Raw genomic sequence first — 25,425 nt, forward strand, 5'->3', positions numbered from 1 at the left:
TAGATTAATAATAGAGTTTAAATTAGGGTGAATGTTTCTTTAATCTGAATCCAGAATGCCTCTTGTTGCAATGTGAAAGCACATGGTATGTATTGTCCCTCACATGTTATTGAGAAAAAATGCTATTTGTAAATGATTACTCTAATTATTATCCTAAACATGTTAAATGTCCAAAGAAGGAAAAAATTAGTGTAGGCAGATAGTTTCTTCCTTGAAGATCCTCCCATTTTAAAGGTAAGTGAATAATTGGAATATATAAGCTTTTAGGGCAAGAGATAAAATAGTCAAATGTAAACATACTAAATGTATTAATTTATTCAAATTTCAATATACTTGAAATACATAAGAATAATAAGGAAAGTGACTTTTTCTCATTCTCACATTTTACAAAACATTTCTACTTTACTTTCCTTCATAAATATCTTTGACAACAATGTCTTTCTTATTCCTAGAGCCATTTTTGAGTGATTAAGCAAATTTTTAAAGTTCAACACCTTTACTTCTGTCCTATTTATTGAAGACAGTCTTTTGAATTGGTGTGTGATCTTGTCACTGAAGGTTTTATCCTAAAACATAAGTTCCCATTGACCAAACAACATTCGATTTTCATATGTTCTGCAAATATATATGTGTTCCCACATAACAGCTCCCTGATTGTCATGCTTTTTCAATAATCTTTAAAAGGCATGTTTATAGAAATGTCTAGTCCTTGCGACTGTGAGTTCATATCCCCAAAATTGTGATACATTCTCTGCCTTTTAAAGTAGTGCCATCAGGTTACTTTTTTAAAATTTTTATTTATTTATTTACTTTCATGTAAGAACTGTGGGGTAGGCCAGATGTAGAGGGAGTGAGAGGATTCACCAAAGACAGAGTGGGGAGCAGAGCAGGTGGATTTACTGAAATACACTGCTGAGGGGAGCAGTGAGCGAGACAGAAGAGGTTAGCTCCCTAGTGAGGGATGTAACTCAGGCCAGATAGCACTGAGACTTAACCCCTAGGTCACCAGGGAGACCCTAGGTTACTTTCTTAAATAGTGAAAACTGGCATTGATTCAATTCCAGGTTGCTATGTCATCCCCAAATTGTACATTATTATTCAACATAAAGTCACTGAGAAAGCTCTTAATACTATTAATGTCTTTCTAAGAACTCAAATATAAAGCAACTCCTCTTTTTTTGAGGTTTAATCTTGGGAAAGGGAAACCTTTGATCTAAATTTGGATTTCTGGTATAACCCCATTGTAACCCATGTCCAGGGACTTCTTCCTAGTTGCTATCTTTTATGACACTGAGGAAATAAGTGGGTTTTTATCAGTGCCGCTCCCCCACCATTCCTGAAGAAAGCCAAGCCCTGTTCTACTAATAGGCTCTGTGAACCATAATCATCACAGATATCTTTATTTTTTTCATAGACAAACAATGCTTGCCATTGTGCTGCCATCGGAGTGACACTGAACTGAGTTGTGTTTGTCTAAATTTACAAGCCTAGAAGGCCTGGGAAGCTCTGCTAAAAAAGGCTAAGAGATCGACAGGAACTTGTTCAGGCCCCATGCATCTTGATTTCCTCACTGTGATGCTTTCTATATTTATTCTGGATTTTAAGAAATGTCACAGTAAAATTTAAAGTCACTTTCCTTGGTGGATGAGTTAATACACTGGAGAACACATTTATATTTTCAAAGTTCAGACCTCTATAGGAAGATAACATGGAGTATTCTAGTTCTCATTACTAAAAGACTCTTTTACTTTGTAGGATGGAAGTGCTTAACTCTGTTGGTTGAAATCCACCCTATTAATAATGTGAAGGTTCTAAAAGCGGTGGATAGCTATATTTGGGTACAGGTAAGTGAGCATGTCTTTTATCACTTACCTTATCAATAAAAATGAATGAAATTTAGAGGCAATGATATTTATAAGTACTTTCATGCACATTATTACATTTAATCCTCAGAGAAATCAAGTAGATAGGTATGACTGGAATTATCAGTGATTCCTTTACAAATATGGAAATCAAAACTCTGTCTCTATGATATCATGTTTTGTTCAATAGTAATGTAATGTTTTTAGATGATAAAATATTGAATATTAAAACACTTTAAAAATAAAATTTTAAATGGTTTGTTTAAGTTATTCTTGTGATTGTCAGATTTAGATGAAGTGACTTCATCTATGAACTTGACAGTGCTATGAATTGATGCAGAAGCATTGTGTATGTGTGACAGGTGGACTAGATATGGTCAGTCATTATCACTTCAACTTACCAAATTTGCAAATTTTCCTACTTGGTAAAATTTATTTGTAACTCATAAAATCAACACTCATGACATTTTCACAGTCTGTGAATGTGCAGACCAGTGAAAAATTTGTCCCCTGATCTGCATGTCCACACTGAGGTCCAACAATGTGACACTCTACCTTCTTGTTTCAGCCCTCCTACTGTAAACAAATGGTCCTGTTGAGGTCTATTTGGTGCCAGGCTTTTTGCATTTTTGGCTTTTTATTGGTGTTTTCACTGTTTAAAATATCCCCCAGCATATTGCTGAAGTGCTGTCTATTGTTCCTAAGTGCAAGAAAGCTGTGATGTGCTTTACACAGGAAATATTTGTGTTAGTTAAATAAGCTTCATTCAAACATGAGTTTATAGTGCTGTTAGCTGTGAGTTCAATGTTAATGAATCAATAGTATATGTTAAATAAATTTTTAATAGAAATATATCAAACAAAGGTGTGTGTTAATCTATTGACAAAGATATGTTTGTATTTTTTTGTATTTTCCCTAGGAACAATGGGTTCAGTATTCAGTACAGAGTGTTTGTGGTATATTTATAGAATACACTACTCACAGATAACAAGAATCTGCTGTATATGTCCATGCAGTACTGCAATGTAATTTCCCTGTGCCTAATTTCATATTTTGCTACAGGGCCAAAATATTCCTTTTGGGCTGCCTGAAGTATCTGCTTGCTCCTCCCCCTACCCCCACCCTCCAACTACTCCTTGCCTACTCCTCCTCAAGCCAATGGATCTCCCTCTTACAGTTTATATCAGAAGAGGTTATCTACCCTCTGACCCAGGTGCCACTCTGTTAGCTAGTCCTTCAAGTTGTGCTTTTTCTCCACATTCTTGGCTTCACTGTTGGTTCCTGCTTGCTTCCAGATTGGACCTGGCCTGGAGCTCCCAGGCTATGTGCTCCCTCTTCCAGGAAGCCACTATGCTTACATTGTCATCAGTGCAGGGGTGATTGTGGGTCAGAGCACACTTCCCTTTTCTGGCCTGTTTTTTTGGCTCCCTTAGCATGTCCACCCAGGACCATACAGGTCATGCAAACATTATTGAAGGATTGGGGCAACTAAAGGTCATTAGAATATAGAAAGGAAAAAAGTTTTTCAGAGTATTTGGTTGCATAACAATATATTTTAAGCTACTCAGTTGTGTACTTTTCAATAGTTAAAATGGTGAATTTTATGTCTGTTAAACATATTGAAATTACTTACCTCAATAAACATAATTTGAATATATTAAAAAATACGTGATACATGCCTGAGCCCAGAAGCCAAAGGAAAAATCTCCACCCAAATAAAGAAAAACCTGTACTTCTCTTGCAGACCCATTTCAGTTCTTAACTTTGCTTCCTATTCTTCACACATGTGCTTCTGGAGGGAGAAACTCCTCCAAACCTCCATCCATAACAAATTCCCACCTTCTCCTTCTTTCTTCTCTCCTTCCCTCTCCCTTTTAGAGAAATGCTGGTCGGTATCCTCTGAGTTTGGTCTTGCTCTCTCTTCCATTTCTTGCCAAAACACTGCTGGTGCTCTCCATTAGTACCTTTCCCTAAGGCTACACATATGGTCTTGATCCCCTTCACAGAGGAACTTCAGGAGCAAGCTAGTGGTTGGGGTTTGGACCCCAATTTGCTGCCCTTGGAGAGTTCCCTACCATCATGACGTGCATCTTCCAGATAGTTCCAGTAGGTAATTATATACTCCTCTATACACCTATACTGCATACCTCCCAAATATGAATATGAATTCTCACAGTTTAGCTCTCTATTTGTAAAGATAAATATTTCCTTAAATGTAATCCATAGTGATTCCTACCCAAAACGTAGAGGGGAAAAAAATCTTTGAATGCTTTTGTAGAGCTGTGTCTGAAGCCTGTATTTATATTTCTGAGTTCATACCTTTCTCTAGGGCTGCCTCATAATAGAAAGAAAAACAACCCAAATGGAACTTTAAAAATCATGTTCTCACTGATTGCAAAGATCAGGCTGGCAAAGGTTTAGAAGTTTGCAATTAAATTTCCTCCGTATTCTAGTCCAGGTCACGTTCTTTTTTTTTTAGAAGTTTATTTTTTTGTAAATAATAAATTTTATTTTTATATTCCCCATACAATTGCAACCCCCCCATTCTGATCCCAATCCCTCCCCTCCCACCCCCCACTTCCCCAAAAGTGTCTCTGTTTCATAGTTTTTTGTTGATTCTGATTTTCACTTTCTTATAGTTATTCATTTTCCTGGTCCCTTATTTAAGTTTTCTAGATTCCTGCTATGAGTGAGACCATCCGGTATTTTTCTTTTTCTTTTTGGCTTATTTCGCTGAGCATGATCCCTTCCAGCGCCATCCATGTTGCTGCAAATTGCATGTGTTTATCTTTTTTGAATGCTGAGTAATATTCCATGGTGTATATGGACCACATCTTCTTGATCCAGTCATCTATTTTTGGGCATTTGGGTTGTTTCCAAAGCTTAGCTATTGTAAACAGTGCTGCTATAAACATAGGGGTGCAGGTGCTCTTTGGAATTGATGTTTCTGTGTCCTTTGGGTAAATACCTAGGAGTGGAATTGCTGGATCAGATGGAAGCTCTATGTTTAGTAGGTCCAGAAATCTCCACACAGCTCTCCATAGTGGTTGGACCAGTTTGCACTCCCACCAACAGTGCAGGAGAGTTCCTTTTTCTCCACAACCTCGCCAACATTTGTTGTTGCTAGTTTTTTTAATATATGCCATTCTCACTGGTATAAGATGGTATCTCATGGTAGTTTTGATTTGCATTTCCCTGATTACAAGTGATGTTGAACATTTTTTCATATGCCTGTTGGCCATTTGCATTTCCTCTTCAGAGAAGTTTCTTTTTAGCTCTTCTGCCCATTTTTTGACTGGATTATTTTCTTTGTTGTTGTTGAGTCTCATCAGCTCTTTGCAGATTTTTGTGATCAGTCCTTTATCATTAGTGTTGGGTGCAAAAATGTTCTCCCAGTTGGTGGGGTTTCTCTTTGTTTTTGTTATTGTCTCTTTTGCTGTGCAGAAGCTCTTTAATTTGATGTAGTCCCAGCTGTTTATCTTTGCCTTCACTATCACTGCTTTGGGTGATGTGTCTGTAAAGATGTCTTTGATGTGCAAATCACGTAGTATTTCGCCTATATTTCCTTCTATATATTTTATGGAATCGAATAGAAAATCCAGAAATAAACCCACAGATTTATGGTCAACTAATATTTGACAAAGGAGCAAAGACTATACATTGGAGAAAAGAAAGTTTGTTCAATAAATGGTGCTGGGAAAACTGGGTCGCTACATGCAAAAGAATGAAGCTTGACCACTACCTCACACCATACACAAAAATCAACTCAAAATGGATTAAAGAACTAGACATAAGACCTGAAACCATAAAATATATAGAAGGAAATACAGGTCACGTTCTTAAGCCAGTGTGCGCGGTAGCATTGCTGCAGCAAGGAGGGGCCTCTGCAGACCCTGGGGTCCTTGCATCTTCTGTAGCACTATCTTCTTATTTTGAGACACTGAGCATTTGCTCTTCTGCCACCGATATAGTGTCTCTCATCTTCACTCCCCCAGACTCCAGTTCAGGGTGTCCTGTTTGATATGCACAATTTCACAAATTATGAGACAGTAAGTTCTCTATTATTTTTGTACGGAATTCGGTATTGCTTTCTATTTTATAATTTTTGAGGTTATTGCGGTGAAGTATGGTACATAGTTAATGTTTTATTTTTCAATTCTAAATGTGAAAGTTGACTGACAGCAATTAAAAAATTGACCAATTCTCTTTCCATTTATTGTAATGAAAAGTTAGGACCGGGTAATATATTTTGTCAACATATTTTCCTGGTCTCTAGTGGGGCTGCTGACAGTGAAATAGGGACATGAAAGGTTAAATTTTATTCTTTTATTGTGCTTTAATGTTTGGAGGGAAAGAAAACCAAAATTTACTGGTTGATCTTTCAGGTTATAAAATGAAAATGTTGATTTGTAGTTACTCTTTTGATGATGAAAGAATTAGTCACTAGAGTCAAATCATGACCAGCTTTCCCTCATCATCACAGATGATGGCATCAGGCCTTATATTTCTGCTGCCTGCTTTCTTGTGTGTACTGACTGTACTGCTTTCTTGTATGTACTTTCTTGTGTGTACAGATGGGGGAGCATAGGGAAGAGGAAGTGGGGTGCATCAAGCACTTTCTTCCCAGTGGCAGTCACTCTGTGCTTTAAGGCTTGTAAATCCCCCACCACATGCTACTCCATGACTCACTGTCCGTTCTTGGAAAGTCCCTACTTATACTGTGCTTTGCTCTTAGATGTGAGACTTTGACAGCTGTAGTGGAAAGTACAGATACTTAGCTTTCAAGTTAAATACTAGGTTGCATATCAGATGTATTGATTGCTCTTTTTTTGTACATATAAAGTAGAACTTTCTGTACCAATGTTGTTTACACAATGGTCTTCTGAATCACATATTCTAAATAGGAAGCACCATCCCTAGAAATAGCTTATACTTTAGCCTTACTGTTTAAGTGAGTTGTGTTATACATGAAATCAATTATCCCTTGGAAAACTGACCTCTTGCAAGTGTTCCTTTTTTTCTCTTTGCTTCCTTCTATAATGTGTGTGTTATGTGATTTGCCAAACTATTATGTGGTTCCCAGTTCTTCCTATGGTAAGTACTAGTACAGTGATCAAATACAACTTTTGAAATAATTGGGTAAGCAAGGTGTGGTTGGTTGCTTATGATTTAGATTAGTTTCCTTTTTTGCAGTTCCTCTATCCACATGTGGAAAATCATCGTCTTTCAGAGAACCACCTCTTACTGATTTCAGAAGAGAAGTGTAAGTCAAAGATTTGATTCCTATCTTTGAGTGGTATGTAGAGACTTCATGAATGACACATCTAGTATAGTGTGGGACATGACTGTATGCAAGTTATCCAGTTGCCAATTCTGAGGGCTCGCTGACTTTTATCATCCACTTGAGACCTAGAACTCCTATGGAATGGCTTTTCCTTAACCTTCTGCTTGTTCCCTCAGCCTCTACTATTTCCTCATCCTAGGAGTGATGGGCTCCTGCAAATATATTTGTCACATAGTAGAATATTTGCAGTATAAGTTGTGCAGGTCATTTTTGTCTTCTTTAGTCCATCCTTTTTTATGATGGATGTCTGTCATAGTATACAACTACAAAATAACAGGTGAGGCTTAGATGGAGAGAGGGGAAGGTTTGAGAAGCTAGAATTCCTTGGCAGAATGCAAGGGCATATTCTAACCTTATCAAATTCAGTCAGAGACAGATAAGATTGGGGCATCCTTTAATGATGTTTTCAAGTGTGTGTGGGGAGACTGAACAGAGAAAGGACAAAATTGTCTGGTGGATCTTACCTAGTAAGCTATCTTTAATGTTATAAGATGACACTGCTAATTTATAATTGGAAGGACAGCTCTGAGTGGTTTGTATTCACTTCCTTTATTCTTGCTCACTTATCCATCTCACCTTTTTGTAACTAGCACTGGTAGTATGTGAGTGTGGCCAAATCTGAACTGCTTACCAAGAGGTATAATCTATAAATCAATTAAAGTGTTTAGAATTATGTTAATGTGGAATTGATTCCTTAAAAATACCTCCTCCAAATATTTTGTATAATGAATTTTCTGTCTGATATTTTCATACAAAGTGGTGTTTGGTATTTGGAAATTGAAGATAAATTCTGTCAGATGGGCCCTTACTAGCCCTGTCTAAGATTGGTTATAAAGGAGAGGCACACTGAAGGGCTAAATGCTCCATGTATTGTTGATACTAAGAAGCAGATAAGCTGGACTTGAAATAGAATGTAAAGCGAGGGTTGAGGAAGGTGAGTTTTGTTTAAACCTTTATTGTAAGATTGTTGTCTGTGACAATATTCTTTGTCAGCCAGTTTAATCAGCATTGCTTTTATAAAAAATGTTACAGAATGACAACAATACTCATTAACATTCTTTTTGTTTCTTTTTCCAAAGATATTGAACAATTTCATATCCAGGTCATTCAAGAAGATGGAAAGAGAGTGGTAAATATTTCAATTCCTTTATACTTTTTCCTAGAGAGATATTCTAGACATTAAAGATCAATTAATGTTATAGAAACATAACATTTTCTTTATGTAATATCTTTCAAATTATAATCTTGCTGTTGTAGTATATGAAATAATATAAAAGGTATAAAGGAGTTAATTATCTCCTTGATTTCTACCTCAGTCCTCAGTCTTACTGTCCTGCGGTAACAATAATGAGAGTTTAGTGTGAATCTTCCACGCCTTCTACGCCTTTTATCCCATTCATGCAAATGAACACAAAGTTAGGTGCTCGTATACAGGGATGCAGTTGTTTTTATCCAAATAGAATCATAACATACATACACATATTCATATGTATGCGCACACATATATGTTAATTTGCTGCTTTTATTTTTTTCTTTAACTCGGTAGGTTACTAAAGAGAAATTGAACGTTTCCTCTAATTTTATACATACATACATACAGATCCAAATACATAATAAATGGGATCATAATATGTATGTTGGGGTTTAATATAGTTTAATTTTCTCTTGTCTTTTCCCTTTCCTTTTCACTTCTAACTTTATTTATCCATTCATACCTTTCATCATATGGTATGGATATGGATGTGCACAATTTAACCATTCTCTATTAGAAACCATAAGGGATTTTTCAACCATTCTCCCTTAGCTAAACATTGACTTACTTGCTAGTTTTTTTATTTTGTTTGTTTGAATTACACATGTCTCAAACATGTTTACATCTATAGCTTTATGTATTTGGTACATCTATTTCTTTGGACTAAATCATCAGGAATTGGATATTTGGGTTGATGAATATATCTATTCAGTGAATTTGAATAGGTTTTGCCAGCTTGCTTTCCAAAAAACTTAAACAAGTGAGTTTTATAAGTAAGAACACTTTTTTCCTCTATCATGCCAGTAATAGGTGCATTTGTCTTTTTGAAGTTTCTAATTTGATTGGTGTAACTTGAGGGCATTATTATTCTTGTATTTAATTTAATATTAGTGAATTTGACTATCCCTTTGCTTATTAGCTATCTGAATTTGTTTTTCTGAAAATTGCTTAGTTATATACTTATCTGCCTTTCTACTAGGTTGTCTTTTTCTTGACAAATTGTATGTCATATTCATATATTATTAATATTAAAATTATTTCCTTCAGTATTTAAATAGTTTGGCTCAAAATAGCTTTTCTCTGAAGATTTTAATTTTAAAGTTATGTGAACAAAATTGAAATGGAAAATGCCACTTATTAATCATGTATCTATTATTGAAAACCTTAAATAAAAAGGCCTGGCTGAAAAATGAGCAGGAAGTCTGTAGCTGGAACTAGGCCGCCAGTGGCTCAGAGGATGGGAGGGCAGGGACAAGGTCAGTGGTCATGAAAGGGTCAGGCCAGAAAAGAAAGTCCAAGGCAGAATCCCAAGTGAGAATTTAGAGCAGGGAATTAAATAAACAAGTGGGAGCCAGGAACTGGGGGTGGGTATAGAGAGCACACTGGCTGGTTAGAAGAGAGGTCAGGATCCAAGAAAGACACTACAGAGAAAAAGAGGACTCGGCCAGTGAGACAGTACAACCTCAGCATTCCCTCATCCATGTGTGCCTTTCCTGGAGATCCTTCTGCTGTCCTTCTTAAAGGCTTATTTTCTTAAGACAGAAGGAGTTGCACAAAATCTCTGTATGATAAAGGTGATATTATTGTCCCCAGTATTAGAGGGAAAACAACAGCAGTACTCAGAGAGGCTAGGTAGTCTAGAGAGGGGCAAAGCTGAGGTATAGACCTGGGTTCCCATACTCTTGTCCTATACTGTCAGCACATACTTTCATATGTGAGAGTTTCCCAATCTACTCCCACCTGACAAGCTTTAGAAAAATGGAAACAGGAGGGGCTGCCCAAGGTTTAGATAGACAGGTACTCTTGGGTGTTTTCTCAAGCCATCACTTTGACCTAAGTATAATAGACCCAGGCAAGCAAGAAATACTTGTGGAATTTTGCCTTCCCTCCTGGGCAGTTGAGGGAAGACTGTACAGGAGGCACTGCCTAAATTGAAGGATGAGTAGTGAGTGTTGCTGAGAGGTGGGCAGAATGATCATACTCACCTCGGAAGATGTATAGGCAAGAAGTACAACCAGTGCCACATGAGCAGTTCAGAGAAGAGCTGGAATGTTTGTCCAGAAACACCTTTTCCCCAGCCTGGGCTTTTCCTTGGCATTACAGCCTCTGTCTTTTGGTACGGAGGGTCTCTTGTTTGTAGAGACCTGAGCCAGTTATATCCAAAACAGGAAGCTCTGAATCTTCTGTTAACCTAGCTGTAAATTTGGGGTAGATGTGGTCTTGCTCTCAGCATTCCCAGCCTGTTTGTTAGGGTTACAAACTAGAATAAAATAGTTTTTGATAGAGTCTTTGGGAAGAGTAAAAATGAAATGATGCCAAGTCTTTTTTTTTGAGAAGATTTTCCATGTGCATGTGGTGGGGATGAGGGCTGCTAAAAATAAACTGAAAATATTTACTTGTATTATAGAGATAGAATATATAAAATCATAGTGAAGCCAGGGAGCTTCTCCTTTAAAATAGTTATGTCGGGCCTCCCCTGGTGGCGCAGCGGTTGAGTGCTGGGCTGCGAAGCTGCCTGCGGTCTCTGCAGTACCAGTTGTACCATCCCCAGCCGCACCGACGAGGGTCCCACGTGGAGCGCAAACCTCTCCTGCCGTCCCCGCTGCTCCCCTCAGCAGTGTATTTCGGTGCATCTGCCTGTTCTGTTCCCTGCTCTGGCTCTGATGAATTCTCTCACCCTCCAGCGCTTCTGACTGTACCCAGTGCTTGTATAAATAAATAAATAAATCTTTAAAAATAAAATAAAATAAAATAGTTTATGTCTAAAATCTTTTCACTTCTTTAGGTGATTAAAAATTCTGGCCCTCTCCCAAGAGAGAGAGTAGCTGAAGATTTTATTTGGGCTCAGTGGGATATGTCAGAGCAGAGATTATACTACATTGAACTAAAGGTAAATATTAATCCACTGATTCTCCTTTTTTATGGGGAAAATGTAATTTTAACATTATAGTTACAATTTGTTGATCACTATATTTTCATTGATGGGTGCAGCCAATGAAAGTTTGTTAAAAATAATCAAAAGGCTGGGCTTCCCTGGTGGCCCAGGCGGTTGAGTGCAGTGCTATGAAGCTGTCCGCCGCCTCTGAAATGCGGGTTCGATCCCCGCCGGCCATGGAGCAACCCACATGGCACGGCAGACCTCTCCTGTGTCTCCCGCTGTTCCCCTCAGCAATGTATTTCGTCAGTCTGCCTGTTCTGTTCCCCACCCTGTCTCTGGTGAATCCTTTCACCCTCCCGCGCATCGGGCCTGTACCCCCGGTTCTTGAATAAATAAATAAATCTTTAAAAAAATAATAAAAATAAAAAATAATAATCAAAAGGTTTTCAATACTGTTTGGTTTTTGGCTGTCTTCTTCAGTTACTCTCTCTTTAAACAAGTGTTTTTATTGTTTTATTTTGTAATTTGTTGTTTATTTCACTTTCGCTTTCAGAAATCAAGAAGTATTTTAAAATGCATCCAGTTTTACAATGATGAGAGCTTTAACTTAATGGTAAGTCCAGAGAATGATTGGGCTACAGAATATTATATAAGGTGTTGCCCTCTTTTTAAGAGAGTTGTTATAATAAACAGCATTTTAACATTCTGGATGTTGAAATGTCACTCTATGAGTAAATAAAATAGTTCTTGCCGTGTCAAGGCTAAAACTCTACAACTAATACAATTAATATAATCTAGGTTATTATATATTATTAACATAATATAATATAGGAGAGCACACACAGGAAACTTCTGCTAATGGAATGCTTGACATTAAAAACTGTCAATGAGGATTAGTAGAAGGTAATAGGTGTGGTCTATAGTAAATAGCTTTAAGGATTATGAGTCATTTGATCCAAAAGAACTTAAGGATGGAGGATCTGAGAGTCAGATAAAAAGTCAACGAGAGGGCATAGTTCAATTAGTACAAACTCAGCATCCCTCCTGAAAAAGCTATGTGGAGTGCCAGCCTTGCAGTGAGGAGTCACAAATATTTTTATCTGTGGTAGCTAATATGTTGTTATTCTTGACTAAACTAATACTAATTTCTAATTTAGATTGGTATACCATTACAAGAATTTCATTTACTCCTCCCAGCATTTTTGGACTCACTCTCTTTCCAAAGACAAACAGTCCTTCCCTTATTACCTGGTTATCTGTGTCTTGTAAAAATCTACTCCTTTGACATATTATACAGTTGACTTATTGTACAACCTGTTAATGATATTCAATTCTAGGGCAAAGTTTGCCAAGTATTAGCTATTTAAGAAATAAATATACATCAAACTTGTGATTGTCTGTTAACTCTGGAATATTCCTAATGGGCTTTTTGTGCTGTGATTTTGGGGGATAATGTCTGAAAAGAATAATAAGTAATAATAATAATAATAAATGAGCTTTTAATAATAATAATAAATGAGCTTTTCATCAATGGGTAAGCAGAGTCATCTGGCTTGCTCTGTTTTTCAGAACTATCATCAGTTAATGTCACACTTTTGTTCAGTTTCTTCTGATTTTTTTTTTTTTTTTGGCAGTTTGAAGTACCCTTGGACATTTCATTAAGTGACTCAGGATTTCAGTAAGTTATTCATATATTGCTATTAATTTTTATGGATAATTGTGGGCAGGATGATTATACCTAACCTGTGGTGTGCAGATCGAAGGACAATTTGGTATTCTGTCTTTGTGTATGTGTGCATCTTTTATATTTCTGTTCTCTGTAGGAAATATTAACAACTTATCAAGCACAAACATGGGTTTTTACATGTAAAGTCAATGATATTGATTTTCTTAGCCATTTATTTCTGTAGGATGCCTTAATTTATTTTGATCTGTTGAAGTGCTCTTTTCCCTGTGATTAAATAAAAGGATTTGATGAGTCAGAGAGAGCTACATTTAGAACAAAACATGAGAACGCTTTTCTTTTTGCCATCAAAGAACAGATCACAGGCCAGTCCACTTATTGCTCAGCTGAATGTATTGTTTTACTTTTTTTTTTCTGTTTTCCTTTTTGCATAAAAGTGTAGTTTTTTTTTTTTAATTGGCCAAAATAAGTCACAAGGTCAAATCAGCATTTAAGGGATGGGAGAACTAACTCAGTCTTTTGATGAAGAAGCAGAGTTACAATACAAATGGTATGGGTACAGCTAGGAATGAAATTGTAAGGCTACATTTTTCCCCCAGACTACTTCATAATGTAATAAAAACTTGACTTATGAAAAAAATAGACAGACCATCAGTGCACAGCAGAAATGAAAGAATTAGAATATCATTAGAATAATGATAATCCTAAGTGGTTATCTGTTTCACTAGCTTTATTTCATCTATATAAACTTCCACTTGTGCTTATTTTGAAACTAGCAAATGAGTTACTCAAAGTCAGTAAAATTATAAAAATGTAAGTTGAAAGTATTATTTTTTTCCTTTGTTAGTAGGACCATGCTATTTATGTGCCACATACTTTTTTTAATTAACAAGAAACATTAAAAGGCAAACTGTGTTATCTACTTAAATCTCTCAGGTCATGACTCTATTTCTGTGGGTTTAGTAAAGTGGCTACTCACATCCTTTATGAGGGAAATTAATGCATTCATAATGCCTTATCCTTTGTGTTCTTAGACTTGTCAACTTTGGATGTAATGATCTTCAAGACCAAGACAGATTATCCAAGCACTTGACCCTGTGCGTTTTTACCAACCATACAGGTAGAACCAGGGTTGTGTTTATCAATGTATTCAGCTATATGTGAGTTCTGCATACAATTTAGTTGTTGACATGGATGGAGCTAGAAGGAATTATGCTCAGTGCAATAAGTCAGAAGGAAAAAGGAAAATATGAGATGGTTTCACTTATAGGAGGAATATAGGGGAACCAAATAAGATATCAGGGGAAAAAAGTAATAACAATGCAAAACACAACAAAACAAAACCAGACAATTATAAACCAGAGACATTCTGCAGGGGAGGAGCGGGGAGAGGAATCAAAGGGAGGGAGGGAGGACTGTGGTGGCGGTGCATGGGTGCACTGGTGAAGGAAATTCTATGGGGACTACACCTGGGGTGGGGATAGGATAAAGCAAACATTATTTGAAAATGAACAATGGTGTAAAAATATATATAAAAAATAAATGAAGAATAATAACGAATAAACTAAAAAAAAATTAGTTGTTGGTTTGCCATATGGATCCTGAAAATAAAATATAATAAAAGCATATTCTTCAAAAGTTGTGGACTTAGTGAGTCCTGGACCTGGGACGCGACGGTGAGGGAAATCAGACATGGGGGACTGTCATGTCCAGCATGCAGTAAATCTTTATTGTCTTAGTGCTCGTTATATATTATTTTAACTGCAGCAGGTGTAACATCAAAGCATACCATATAATGATAACACATAGGAATGATTAGTCTACTTTCTTAATATTATCTATTTACTTCAGACAGTAGGGTATCAGGTGGTTAGTTCTCATGCACATAATCTTATCGCCCCCTAGCTAGAGCCTGGGAAGTCCACTCATTATTTTTGTTACTCTCAGACTGTGGAGATGTAGAGGCCTGACTCTACGCAGGTCACTTTCTGGGCACTCAACACCAGGTCCTGTCACTCAGAGGTTTTTCTCAGAGACACATGTGTTTTCACATGCCTTAGGGACTCAGGTCAAGGCCCTTCTGCTCACTGCATGGGGTCTCTCCCAACAATAAGTGATTATGTGAATTTTCATATACCAAATTATCTTCTGCATTGTAATTGTTTTTTTGTGGAAGTATTTAACTATTTCCTCTGTCCTTTACATTTCCTATAAATTGGAAGTCAAACCAAAAGACATTGTTGGATACAGGTTAAACATTTTTTGTAAGAATACTTCATCAGTGATGTTGTGAACTTCATTTATACCTTGTTAGGGAGCATGTCATGTCAAGATGTCCTACTAATTGTGAGGCAAAGATTGATAACTTGGTTAGTTGGTAACCCTATCTATCTCTCTTGTAAAAGTATGTTATAACCTTTGCATTAGTAATCTATGAGGTGAAACTTTGGCACCTTAGGACTATCCTAATCCTCTATAACTTTGCACCTGGTGGTTTTGGAATCCACTGAAGCTCCCTCACTGAAGTATATTAAAAAGGTAATGACATGATTAGATATTTGTTTTTTAAAGGCACTGTGAAGAAGTGATTGGATTGGAAAAGGCAAGAGAAAAAGTGGGGAAATGAGCAGTTAGGATGAGGTTGTAATTGTACATTTGAGATGAGCTACTTGCACAGGGATTGGCAACAGAGGGGAAAGAAATAGACAGATTTGATGTACATTTTGGAGATGGAACTGAGAAGATTTACTGAAAGTAAGATTGAGAGGAACCGTTTTCAAGTTCCTGGCATAAGCAAATGGGTGGACAGTGATACCATTTATTGAAGTAGAATGGTTTGGGTAGAACTTAGAGAGGTAGGTTGTGAGAGTTTTGGACATGTTAACCAAGAGCTCTGGCATTGAGAAGAGCGGGCAGGACTAGAGTAGGATAAATGTGGAAGTTGTCAGTCTGTAGCTTTCTTTTGAAGCCACAGGAGGCTGTAGGGTCAGAAAACACATTTCGTCATGAGATCTATAAACATTAACATATAAAAATTAGATGGAACATCTAGAGCAAAGGGGGAAAGTATGTCTGGAGAGAGAGGAGGAAAATCAAAACAAGTGTGGCATTACAGCAGCCAAAGCAAAGGGAGTTTCACTAAGGAGATCTGTTAGTAGGTAGTAAGAGGTGACGCTAACAGCTAACTGTTAGTAGGTAGTGAGAGGTGAAGTCTATTGATCTAGCAACGTGGAGGTTATTCTGAATAGTTTGTGTTGGGTAATTGAAGTGAAATCTTCATGATGTTGGGTTATGTGCCAGGTGGAAGTTGAAAAATTGCAGCAGTACATGTAGACACAAGAAAGGGAGTAGCTGGAATAGAAAGTGGGATTTAGGGAATTTTGTTTTTTTTGATGTTGGAGACTCTAACATGTTGGAATGCTTACAGGATATCTAATGGAAAGAGAAAAGATGGCAATGCACAGCAGAGAGTGAATTGGCTTAGAAGGTAGAATGGAATGGGATCCAGGGTTATCTGGATGTTGTAAACCAGTGTTATGTCAAAAAAAAATTTTAAATACAGGTCATGTGGAGCGAGCTGGCCGGTTCTTCCTTAGTACTTCACTTTAAATCTATTAGATATAAACCATCATTTTAGGCTTTAATTGGATGACTCTTTTATTCCTTTTCATTTTATTCCCATAGAAATTGCTCATGAACAGTAGCAGTAATAAATAGGCTCTTTATGATGTATCTTATTTAATAAAATGTTAGCTTTAGCTGGCATGAGATGTAAAAGAGTCTGCTTTTTTCTTTATCAGCAATATCTGGGAAAGTGGAAAATAAGCCTTCCTCTTCACAGTCATCTTTGAAATAGAAAAAAATAGCTTGTTTCAAATGGAGATGCTTCCAGATTTAAGATAAAACAGAGAAGCAACCTGTAGGTTTCTGACTTATGAGTTGTCAGTTCATGTATTTCCCAAATCACTTTTCAAAAATAGATTTTAAAAAATTATGTTTTGGGGAGTAAGATTAGTTGACATCACTGTATTTTTTTAAGGGTTATTGATGCAAACCTCTACAAATGTATGTTTTCATGCCCAGCACCCAGGCTCAATAATCCCCCACCATGCTCCATAAGACCCCCCTCGCTCCCCTACTCCCACATTTTCACCACTACTTCTAACATTTTTTTTTTAATTTTTTTTTTTTAATAGAGGCATGTTTTATTTATTTATTTATTCATTAGTTTGTTTTGTTTATACATGCACTGGGTACAGTCAGAAGCGCGGGAGGGTGAGAGAATTCACCAGAGCCAGAGCGGGGAGCAGAGCAGGCAGAAGGACCAAAGTACACTGCTGAGGGGAGCAGTGGGCGGCAGGAGAGGTCTGCGCGCCATGTGGGACCCTCCTCCGGTGGCTGGGGAGCAGCCGGGGATCGAACCGGCGCTACAGAGGCTGCTGGCAGCTTCGCAACCCAGCGCTCAACCGCTGCGCCACCGGGGAGGCCCTTCACCACTACTTCTGATTGCCTCCATTTTATAGTCAGATATCAAGAGTTTGATATTGCTTTGGTTTTGTCTAACCCTTTGTTTTCTGTATATTCCATATATTGGTGAAACCATCCAGTATTTGTCTTTGTCCTTCTAACTTATCTCGCTTCGCATTATCCTTTCCAGTTCCATCCATGTTGTTCCAAATGAAAAGAATTTACCTTTTTATAGCTGAGTAGTATTACCCTTGTAGACTTGATTATCATTTTAACAACTTTGTTAATTTGAAAGAAAAAATATGATTCTGTGTTTTAATTTTTCTTTATTACTAAAGAGGCTGAAGCTTTAACTATGTCTGCTTAGAATTTCTTTCTCTTTGTGATCATAATACTTAAAAGCTTAGGATAAACCAGCAGTTTCTGCTGGTAGTAGTTTACTTTATGAAAGTAGTCAAAGTGGTACATAGGGCTTTTATAACTCTTTTAATTATTTTTATACCTTAGTATAGTGTTTTATTCTTAAAGGGTCTGCTGTAATTTTAAAGAAAAGTTATCGTTGTGTTCTCAGTAACCATAACAGTAATTTTACATTTAACAGAAATGTTAACTATTTTTTTATCTTATATTCTTTGTTGTTTTGTTTAAGATATTGCAATAAATGTTCTTCTAACAATATATTGCAGTTTTAAATGTCATCTGAAATATTCACAAATGATAAATACTGGAAACATCTTTAGAGTTCAATGACTTTATGTCTAGGAGTTTGCCTCTGTTCACTTTCCTAACCTTCAGTGGCCTACCACAAAGCCTTGCTTGTAGTGTGGAATTGAAAGTTCTTAGAAACTTGTTAATAGACCGCTTCTACAATTTGGAAATAGTTTATGAGGTAAGGTGAACCAGACATCTAAAAGAATAGAAGTGAGATGAAATGACTTAGAAAACTTTTTTCTACTATTTTAAGCTCTACTAAATACCTTCTTTCTTCTAGGAAGTTTATGTGTATGTTATAGCCCGAAGCTTGACTCTTGGGAACAAATCACATATTCAGTGTTTTACTTTCATAAAGGTACTTTTCATTTATTCTTAATTTTTTTAGCTTTTGTATAATCACTTTTTCCAACAAGTAGCAAATTAGATAGATTTTGAAGTCTTACTACCTCCAATAAATTTTATCAGTACATTCTATACTTGTATTCCTATATAGTACATTTCCTAGAGAAATTTGCTAATGATAAATATCAAGTTAGCCAATTATTTTATATGCTATATATTTATAAGGCCTATAGAGCAACCTAATGGAAATATTTGCCCAAACTGTGTTTGATTGCTTTTTAAGAAACATTTATTTCATGTTACACATCTGTGGTCTAAGAAATTGATATCGCAACATTCAACCTGCAGAGTAAGAAGTGCCCAACCTTTTCCAGTTCTATAGTCAGTGTGTCCTTTAATCATTTTAGTCTGAATGATGCTGAGGCATATTTGTTCTGCCTCTCTTATTCCTTAAAGCTATTATTTATGCAGTACACATTAAGTGGAAGTTAACATTTTTTAAAAAAAGATTTTATTTATTTATGCATACAAAAACTGGGGTATATGCCAGAGGTGCAGGGGGTGAGAGGATTCACCAGATAGAGTGGGGAGCAAAACAGGCAGATTGAGTGAAATACACTACTGAGGGGAGCAGCGGGTGAGACAGGAGAGGTCTGCTATGCCATATTTGGGTTAACTCCCTGGCTATAGATCAAACTCATAGCCATAGCTTGATAGTGTGGAGACTGTAACCCCTGTGCCACCAGGGAGACACAGAAGTTAACATTTTTTAAAGATGGGATTGTTTTCCATATTTAAAGCTTTATGCTAGTCCACTTCAGAGTTTATTATTCTGAAGGAGTGCTACTATTAATGTAGAAAATAGAGATCAAAGTAGAAAAGTTTAATAACTTAACTAATAATGAAGAAACTAAAAGTACCTTCAGATCTACATGTAAGTACATGCTTTATTTAATAGCAGTAAGTTCAGTATTTTGTAGATGTTTTTACATATTTTTCTAGTGAGTAATTATTAAAACCAATAAATGAAATTTTCTGATTGGGAGTGTAGCCCAATACACTGCATTTAGTAGATAGTCTAATGTCCTTTTTTTTTTTTTTACATTAATGTTTACTGCATGATTATGTATATTGGGGTGTTTATAAATGTAAATATATTTTTTATAATAAATTTTATTTTTATATTCCCCATACAATTGCAACCCCCCATTCTGACCCCAATCCCTCCCCTCCCGCCCCCCACCCCCCAAAAGTGTCTCTGGTTCATAGTTTTTTGTTGATTTTGATTTTCACTTTCTTATAGTTATTCATTTTCCTGGTCCCTTATTTAAGTTTTCTAGATTCCTGCTATGAGTGAGACCATCCGGTATTTTTCTTTTTCTTTTTGGCTTATTTCACTGAGCATGATCCCTTCCAGTGCCATCCATGTTGCTGCAAATTGCATGTGTTTATCTTTTTTGAATGCTGAGTAATATTCCATGGTATATATGGACCACATCTTCTTGATCCAGTCATCTATTTTTGGGCATTTGGGCTGTTTCCAAAGCTTAGCTATTGTAAACAGTGCTGCTGGAAACATAGGGGTGCAGGTGCTCTTTGGAATTGATGTTTCTGTGTCCTTTGGGTAAATACCTAGGAGTGGAATTGCTGGATCATATGGAAGCTCTATGTTTAGTAGGTCAAGAAATCTCCACACAGCTCTCCATAGTGGTTGGACCAGTTTGCACTCCCACCAACAGTGCAGGAGAGTTCCTTTTTCTCCACACCCTCGCCAACATTTGTTGTTGCTAGTTTTTTTAATATGTGCCATTCTCACTGGTGTAAGATGGTATCTCATGGTAGTTTTGATTTGCATTTCCCTGATTACAAGTGATGTTGAACATTTTTTCATATGCCTGTTGGCCATTTGCATTTCCTCTTCAGAGAAGTTTCTTTTTAGCTCTTCTGCCCATTTTTTGACGGGATTATTTTCTTTGTTGTTCTTGAGTCTCATCAGCTCTTTGCATTAGTGTTGGGTGCAAAAATGTTCTCCCAGTCAGTGGGGTTTCTCTTTGTTTTTGTTATTGTCTCTTTTGCTGTGCAGAAGCTCTTTAATTTGATGTAGTCTCAGCTGTTTATCTTTGCCTTCACTATCACTGCTTTGGGTGATGTGTCTGTAAAGATGTCTTTGATGTGCAAATCATGTAGTGTTTCGCCTATATTTCCTTCTATATATTTTATGGTTTCAGGTCTTATGTCTAGTTCTTTAATCCATTTTGAGTTGATTTTTGTGTATGGTGTGAGGTAGTGGTCAAGCTTCATTCTTTTGCATGTAGCAACCCAGTTTTCCCAGCACCAGTTATTGAACAAACTTTCTTTGCTCCAATGCATAGTCTTTGCTCCTTTGTCAAAGATTAGTTGACCATAAATCTGTGGGTTTATTTCTGGATTTTCTATTCAATTCCATTGGGCTGTGTGTCTGTTCTTGTTCCAATACCATGCAGTTTTGATGATTATGGCTTTGTAGTATAGTTTGAAGTCTGGGAGTGTGATGCCTCCATTCCCTTCTTTCTTTTTCAGGAGACTAGCTCTTTATTTCTTAACCTCCTCTCTCTGTGTTCATGTTCCCTCTGTACAGGGCACAGCAAGACCTTCACTGCTGCTCTGGGAAGTGTTGACTCACAGGCGACAAAGGGCATTATTTTTCTCAATCTTGGTGAGTAAGGTAGGACATCTCTCTGCTCTGACCTTTCCGTCTATTACGTGGCATGTCTCAGCCTTCTTGATCTCATTTTCTCTCTGTGCGCCCCTTTTTCTCATGGCTCTTTGGAACTCAAATTGTAATCACATTCACTGACCTCTTTGAAGCCCAATGGGAAGGTTTTATTTGGAAACAACCTCCTCATCCCAACCCCTCAGGCTCTTTTGGGGGACACGGCTCCTTTTTTAGAGAATCTATGGTGTGATCTTTCTTACAGTTTTAGTAGCAATCCGAAAAAGCCATCTGTTAGTGTAAAAATAATGATAGCGAATGAGGTATTCCCTAAAAGCCTGTAAGAAATAATATACAGCATTTTGTCCCTTGATTCTAAAAGCTTCCAAATCCCATATGTAATTTATAGATCAGATTGTGTGAGTTTTTCATTGAGTAAGTGTGGTAAAGGATACTTAACTATTAGGGTGAGCATATTAAGGGAATCTGTAAGGAAGAAAGTAAAGAAGGGACTTATTGTATCTCTCTACTAATAGCTATTTTTCCACACCCTTTGGCATGTGGGGGCATAAACAAGTTAGCACAAGACTGAAAAACAGAACTGTTGTTTGCCTGCACACTGAACATGGTGCAATATTTTAAAAAGAAAATCTGCTGTCATGAAAAAGGTTTAGGAAGGCGTGATGTGAGGAAACTGAGTGAAATGAAAACCCAAATGATAAGAAAATTTATAAAAAATTTTATTTTGAATGACATTATTGATCAGGTGAGATATGCTAACTATAGCAAATTTTAACTTGGGCTCTGAACTTATGGGAAACTGCCTTGGAGAGGCCTGATTCTACTGTTTCCTATAGTAAAAGATAAATATAAGGTTTCTTGGGTCTGGGACTTGATTCTTATCAGCAGCCTACTATCAGCATCCTATCTCAACAGTGATGTGGGAAACTTTCCACTAAAAAAAAGTTGTTCTTTGTGAGGTCAAATCCATCCTTTTTTTAAACCCTTGGGAATGACTCTTGAAAAGGGCAAGCATAGTTTTATCTATGATCTTCAGAGTGTGGAGAAAGAAGTACTAGTGCTTTGTAAAAATAGGCTCCCATTCATAAGTCATCTTTCCTTCATAAACACAACTTATGTTAAATACACCAAATTGTACTCAAGGTTTAAACTATTTTAGAGTTAATTTTTATAACTTTTTTTTTTGAGTGATGTAATTTTTTGCTGTTGTTTGCGTGCAGTTTCCCTGAAATGTCACCCTATTAAAACAGGCTTATATTAATTGAAATATTAAAGGGTGGCTTTTTTCTTAAAGTTTTTCATGAAACCCAAACACCTTTATGTAAGGAAGATATGTTTATAAATAAAAGCTACCATTTAAAAAATGGATATTCAGTGTTACTTATTATTTTGATCTTTATAATTCTGCTTGGTGACATTATCTCTATTTTACAGATAATCAAACTGAGGCTCAGAAAGGTTGAAATGTGTGCCAAGCTTCCTTTAAGTGTTTCTTATCAGGGTCTCTTATGTTAATTTCCTATTGCTGCTTTAACAAATCACAACTTCACAACAACACAAACATTCTCTTACATTTCAGGAGGCCAGAAGTCTGAAATGAGTCTTGAGGGGCTAAAATGCAGCATGTGGGTAGTACTGGTTCCTTCTGGGGATTCCAAGGAAGAATTCATTCTTTGCCTCCTCCAGCACCTAGAGCCCAGCATTACTTGGCTTGTAGCCATACCACTCTAATTTCTTTTGTTCTTATATGGTCTTCTCTTTTGTTGTTAGCTTTCCTTCTTACAAAGACATTTATGATTACACTGGGTCCTCTTGGATAAATCCAGGATACTTTCCCATTTCAAGATCCTTAATACATCATGGAGGTCTCTTTTGTCAGTTAAGGTGGCATATTCACAGGATTAGAACATGAACATTTTTGGGAACCATCATTCAGTCCAACACAGGTATTGTTGACATTGTTGGTGAGGTGATAATCTGTGTGTGTCCATCACATAAAAGGATTAGACATCTCAGGAGTCCACTTACCAGAGGGTAACAGGAATCTATCCACCACACCAATGCTGGTGATGCAGAAAACCCTTGTTTATCTTCAAATGTTCCCTCTCCACAGGATAGTACCACCCTAATTAACTGGCTAAGTGGTAGGACTAGGAGTTTGCCTACATTATTTTCTATCCCAGTGTTTTCCATTGAGTTCAACTATTTTGTTATTCATGTTTTTTTTTTATTTAATTGTGGTTATACTATTATTGCAAACTCTTGTAATAAGCACTTTAACATCACTTAAGCCATGGTGTTTGAAAGGACACTTTCAAGTCAACTGATTAGAATTTTATATCCGTTTTCCTTTCTCCAGAACACCTATGTAAATGATTAGCATTATTTCTTTGCTTCTTAGGAAAAGCAGAGTCTCACTGACTCACTCGTAACTTTAAATGTTTCATCTATTGTATGGATTTCTCTGTTTTTCTGAGATACTAAAAAAAATTAATGGCAAGAGCTACTTCACCCTGCCATTCTCCAGAAACCTATTTTTACACCTTGTCTCAACTGTATACAAATACTTTTAGTTCAGGGATCATGAAGTTGTGAATTCTAGGCAGTTAGCTAGGCAAGAAATTAACACTTCACAAAGTATCAGAGATTGTTTTGATGAATATCAGTTTAATCTAAAAAAGTGATGATGATGGTGACATTGATGATGACTATGATGATAATGGCGAGCAGGCAAAAGAAAGGAAATTACATTTTAGAGCTTCCCCAAACTGGCAGAAACTATGAAAGAAGTTCTCATAATAAGCTATTGCCAGCCTATTAGGTTAAGTAATAATTCATATTGCTTTTTTTGATTTTTTTTTAATTTTCATTTGCTCTCAAGAGATATTTAAATTCATATAAAGTGACAGTTCACTTAGAAACAAAACTACAGCTGTAAGTCAAGATAACCATGGCTAAATATGTGAAAAAGAAAACTAGCCATAGATTGAAATAAATTTGATCTGGCTAGTAAGATGAAATGTATTAACATCTTGCAGCTTATTACATTAGTTGAAACTTTTGTATTTTAGAGGTTCAAAGAAACAAAGGGGTCCTGTGAAGCTCTGGACTTGATCTGTACATGTACAGCTCTTGCCATGTGGAGATGACTTAAATCTTTTCCTTCTACAGACTACTATGTGGCCGTTTACTTTCCCGGTCATTTCTTTCATCTACTTAATATTCAACATCCAGACCTGATCTGCCACAGTCTATTTCTGACAGGTATGGTTGTAGTTTTTTCTTCACCATCATGATTTGACTTTAGTATTTATGTTTGGATGAGTGAGCGGGAGTTCTTTTTATTTGTTGATCTACTCTTTTTTTTTTTTTTTGCCAGGAAGCAATGAAGTGATTGATATGCTACCTCATAGTCCTTTACAGTCATTGTCAAGCTCCCTGGTACTGGATTGGTGTTCTGGAAAGCTCTATAGAGCACTCCTCAACCAGTCATATTTATTGCAGTTCCTATGGAACACTCACCTAGATTGTGAGAAGATGGCCATGTTGCACTGTATGCTCTCATGTGGCCAAGATACACGGTTCCTGGAAGCCAAGGTGGGAATATAGCTAATGTTTTAAAATTGGCAACTAGACAACACCACCTTTATTTATTTGGTGGTTGAAAATGAACAGAAGTTATTTTTATTTGTTTAGCAATTAATTGAGGTTTATGAATCTGTCCTAACTAGAACATATTCTTTTTTTTTAAAAGATTTATTTTATTTATTTATGCATGCAAGAACTGGGGTCTAGGCCAGAGGTGGGGAGGGAGTGAGAGGATCTACCAGGGACAGAGTAGGGAGCAGAACATGTGGGTTAGTTCCCTGGCAGGGATCGAACTCATGCCCAGGTAGCTGGTGATAGCTTAATAGCACTGAGACTTAACCTCTGCACCAACAGGGAGGCCCCCAAACACATTCTTTTCTTATGCTGATTTTTTATGGATCCCAACCAGATCTCAGACAGTGAGGGGGTATGTATGTGTTCTTTTGAATATTTTATTTCCTATATTGTGAATAAATGTTTATACAGTAACATTCCAAGGAAATGCTCTATTGAGTGAGTTTCTCAAATATCTACTTTTCTTCCTGGTCTATTTTTGATATATCATCAATAGGTTTAAAATA

The 25,425-nt window shown here is 36.7% G+C and overlaps 1 protein-coding gene across 5 annotated transcripts in view; it reads left to right on the forward strand.

Annotated features, from left to right (window-relative positions):
- GSAP (gamma-secretase activating protein) overlaps nt 1–25,425 on the forward strand; it is a 176,079-nt gene that overhangs the window by 120,391 nt on the left and 30,263 nt on the right. For 4 of the 5 annotated variants that reach the window (XM_054692509.1, XM_054692508.1, XM_054692505.1 and 1 more), the window contains 11 exons: nt 1,756–1,844; nt 7,056–7,125; nt 8,286–8,335; nt 11,244–11,348; nt 11,890–11,949; nt 12,971–13,014; nt 14,055–14,140; nt 18,479–18,556; nt 21,161–21,238; nt 24,428–24,520; nt 24,636–24,853. In XM_054692509.1, the coding sequence (XP_054548484.1) occupies nt 11,313–11,348; nt 11,890–11,949; nt 12,971–13,014; nt 14,055–14,140; nt 18,479–18,556; nt 21,161–21,238; nt 24,428–24,520; nt 24,636–24,853 (693 nt within the window). In that variant the 5' untranslated portion in view covers nt 1,756–1,844; nt 7,056–7,125; nt 8,286–8,335; nt 11,244–11,312. The remainder of the gene's footprint in view (nt 1–1,755; nt 1,845–7,055; nt 7,126–8,285; nt 8,336–11,243; nt 11,349–11,889; nt 11,950–12,970; nt 13,015–14,054; nt 14,141–18,478; nt 18,557–21,160; nt 21,239–24,427; nt 24,521–24,635; nt 24,854–25,425) is intronic. The other variant, XM_054692507.1, reaches the window with a different exon arrangement.

This window comes from Talpa occidentalis, unplaced genomic scaffold, assembly GCF_014898055.3.
Source record: "Talpa occidentalis isolate TD23 unplaced genomic scaffold, MPIMG_talOcc4v2.1, whole genome shotgun sequence".
Classification (NCBI taxonomy): Eukaryota; Metazoa; Chordata; class Mammalia; order Eulipotyphla; family Talpidae; genus Talpa; species Talpa occidentalis.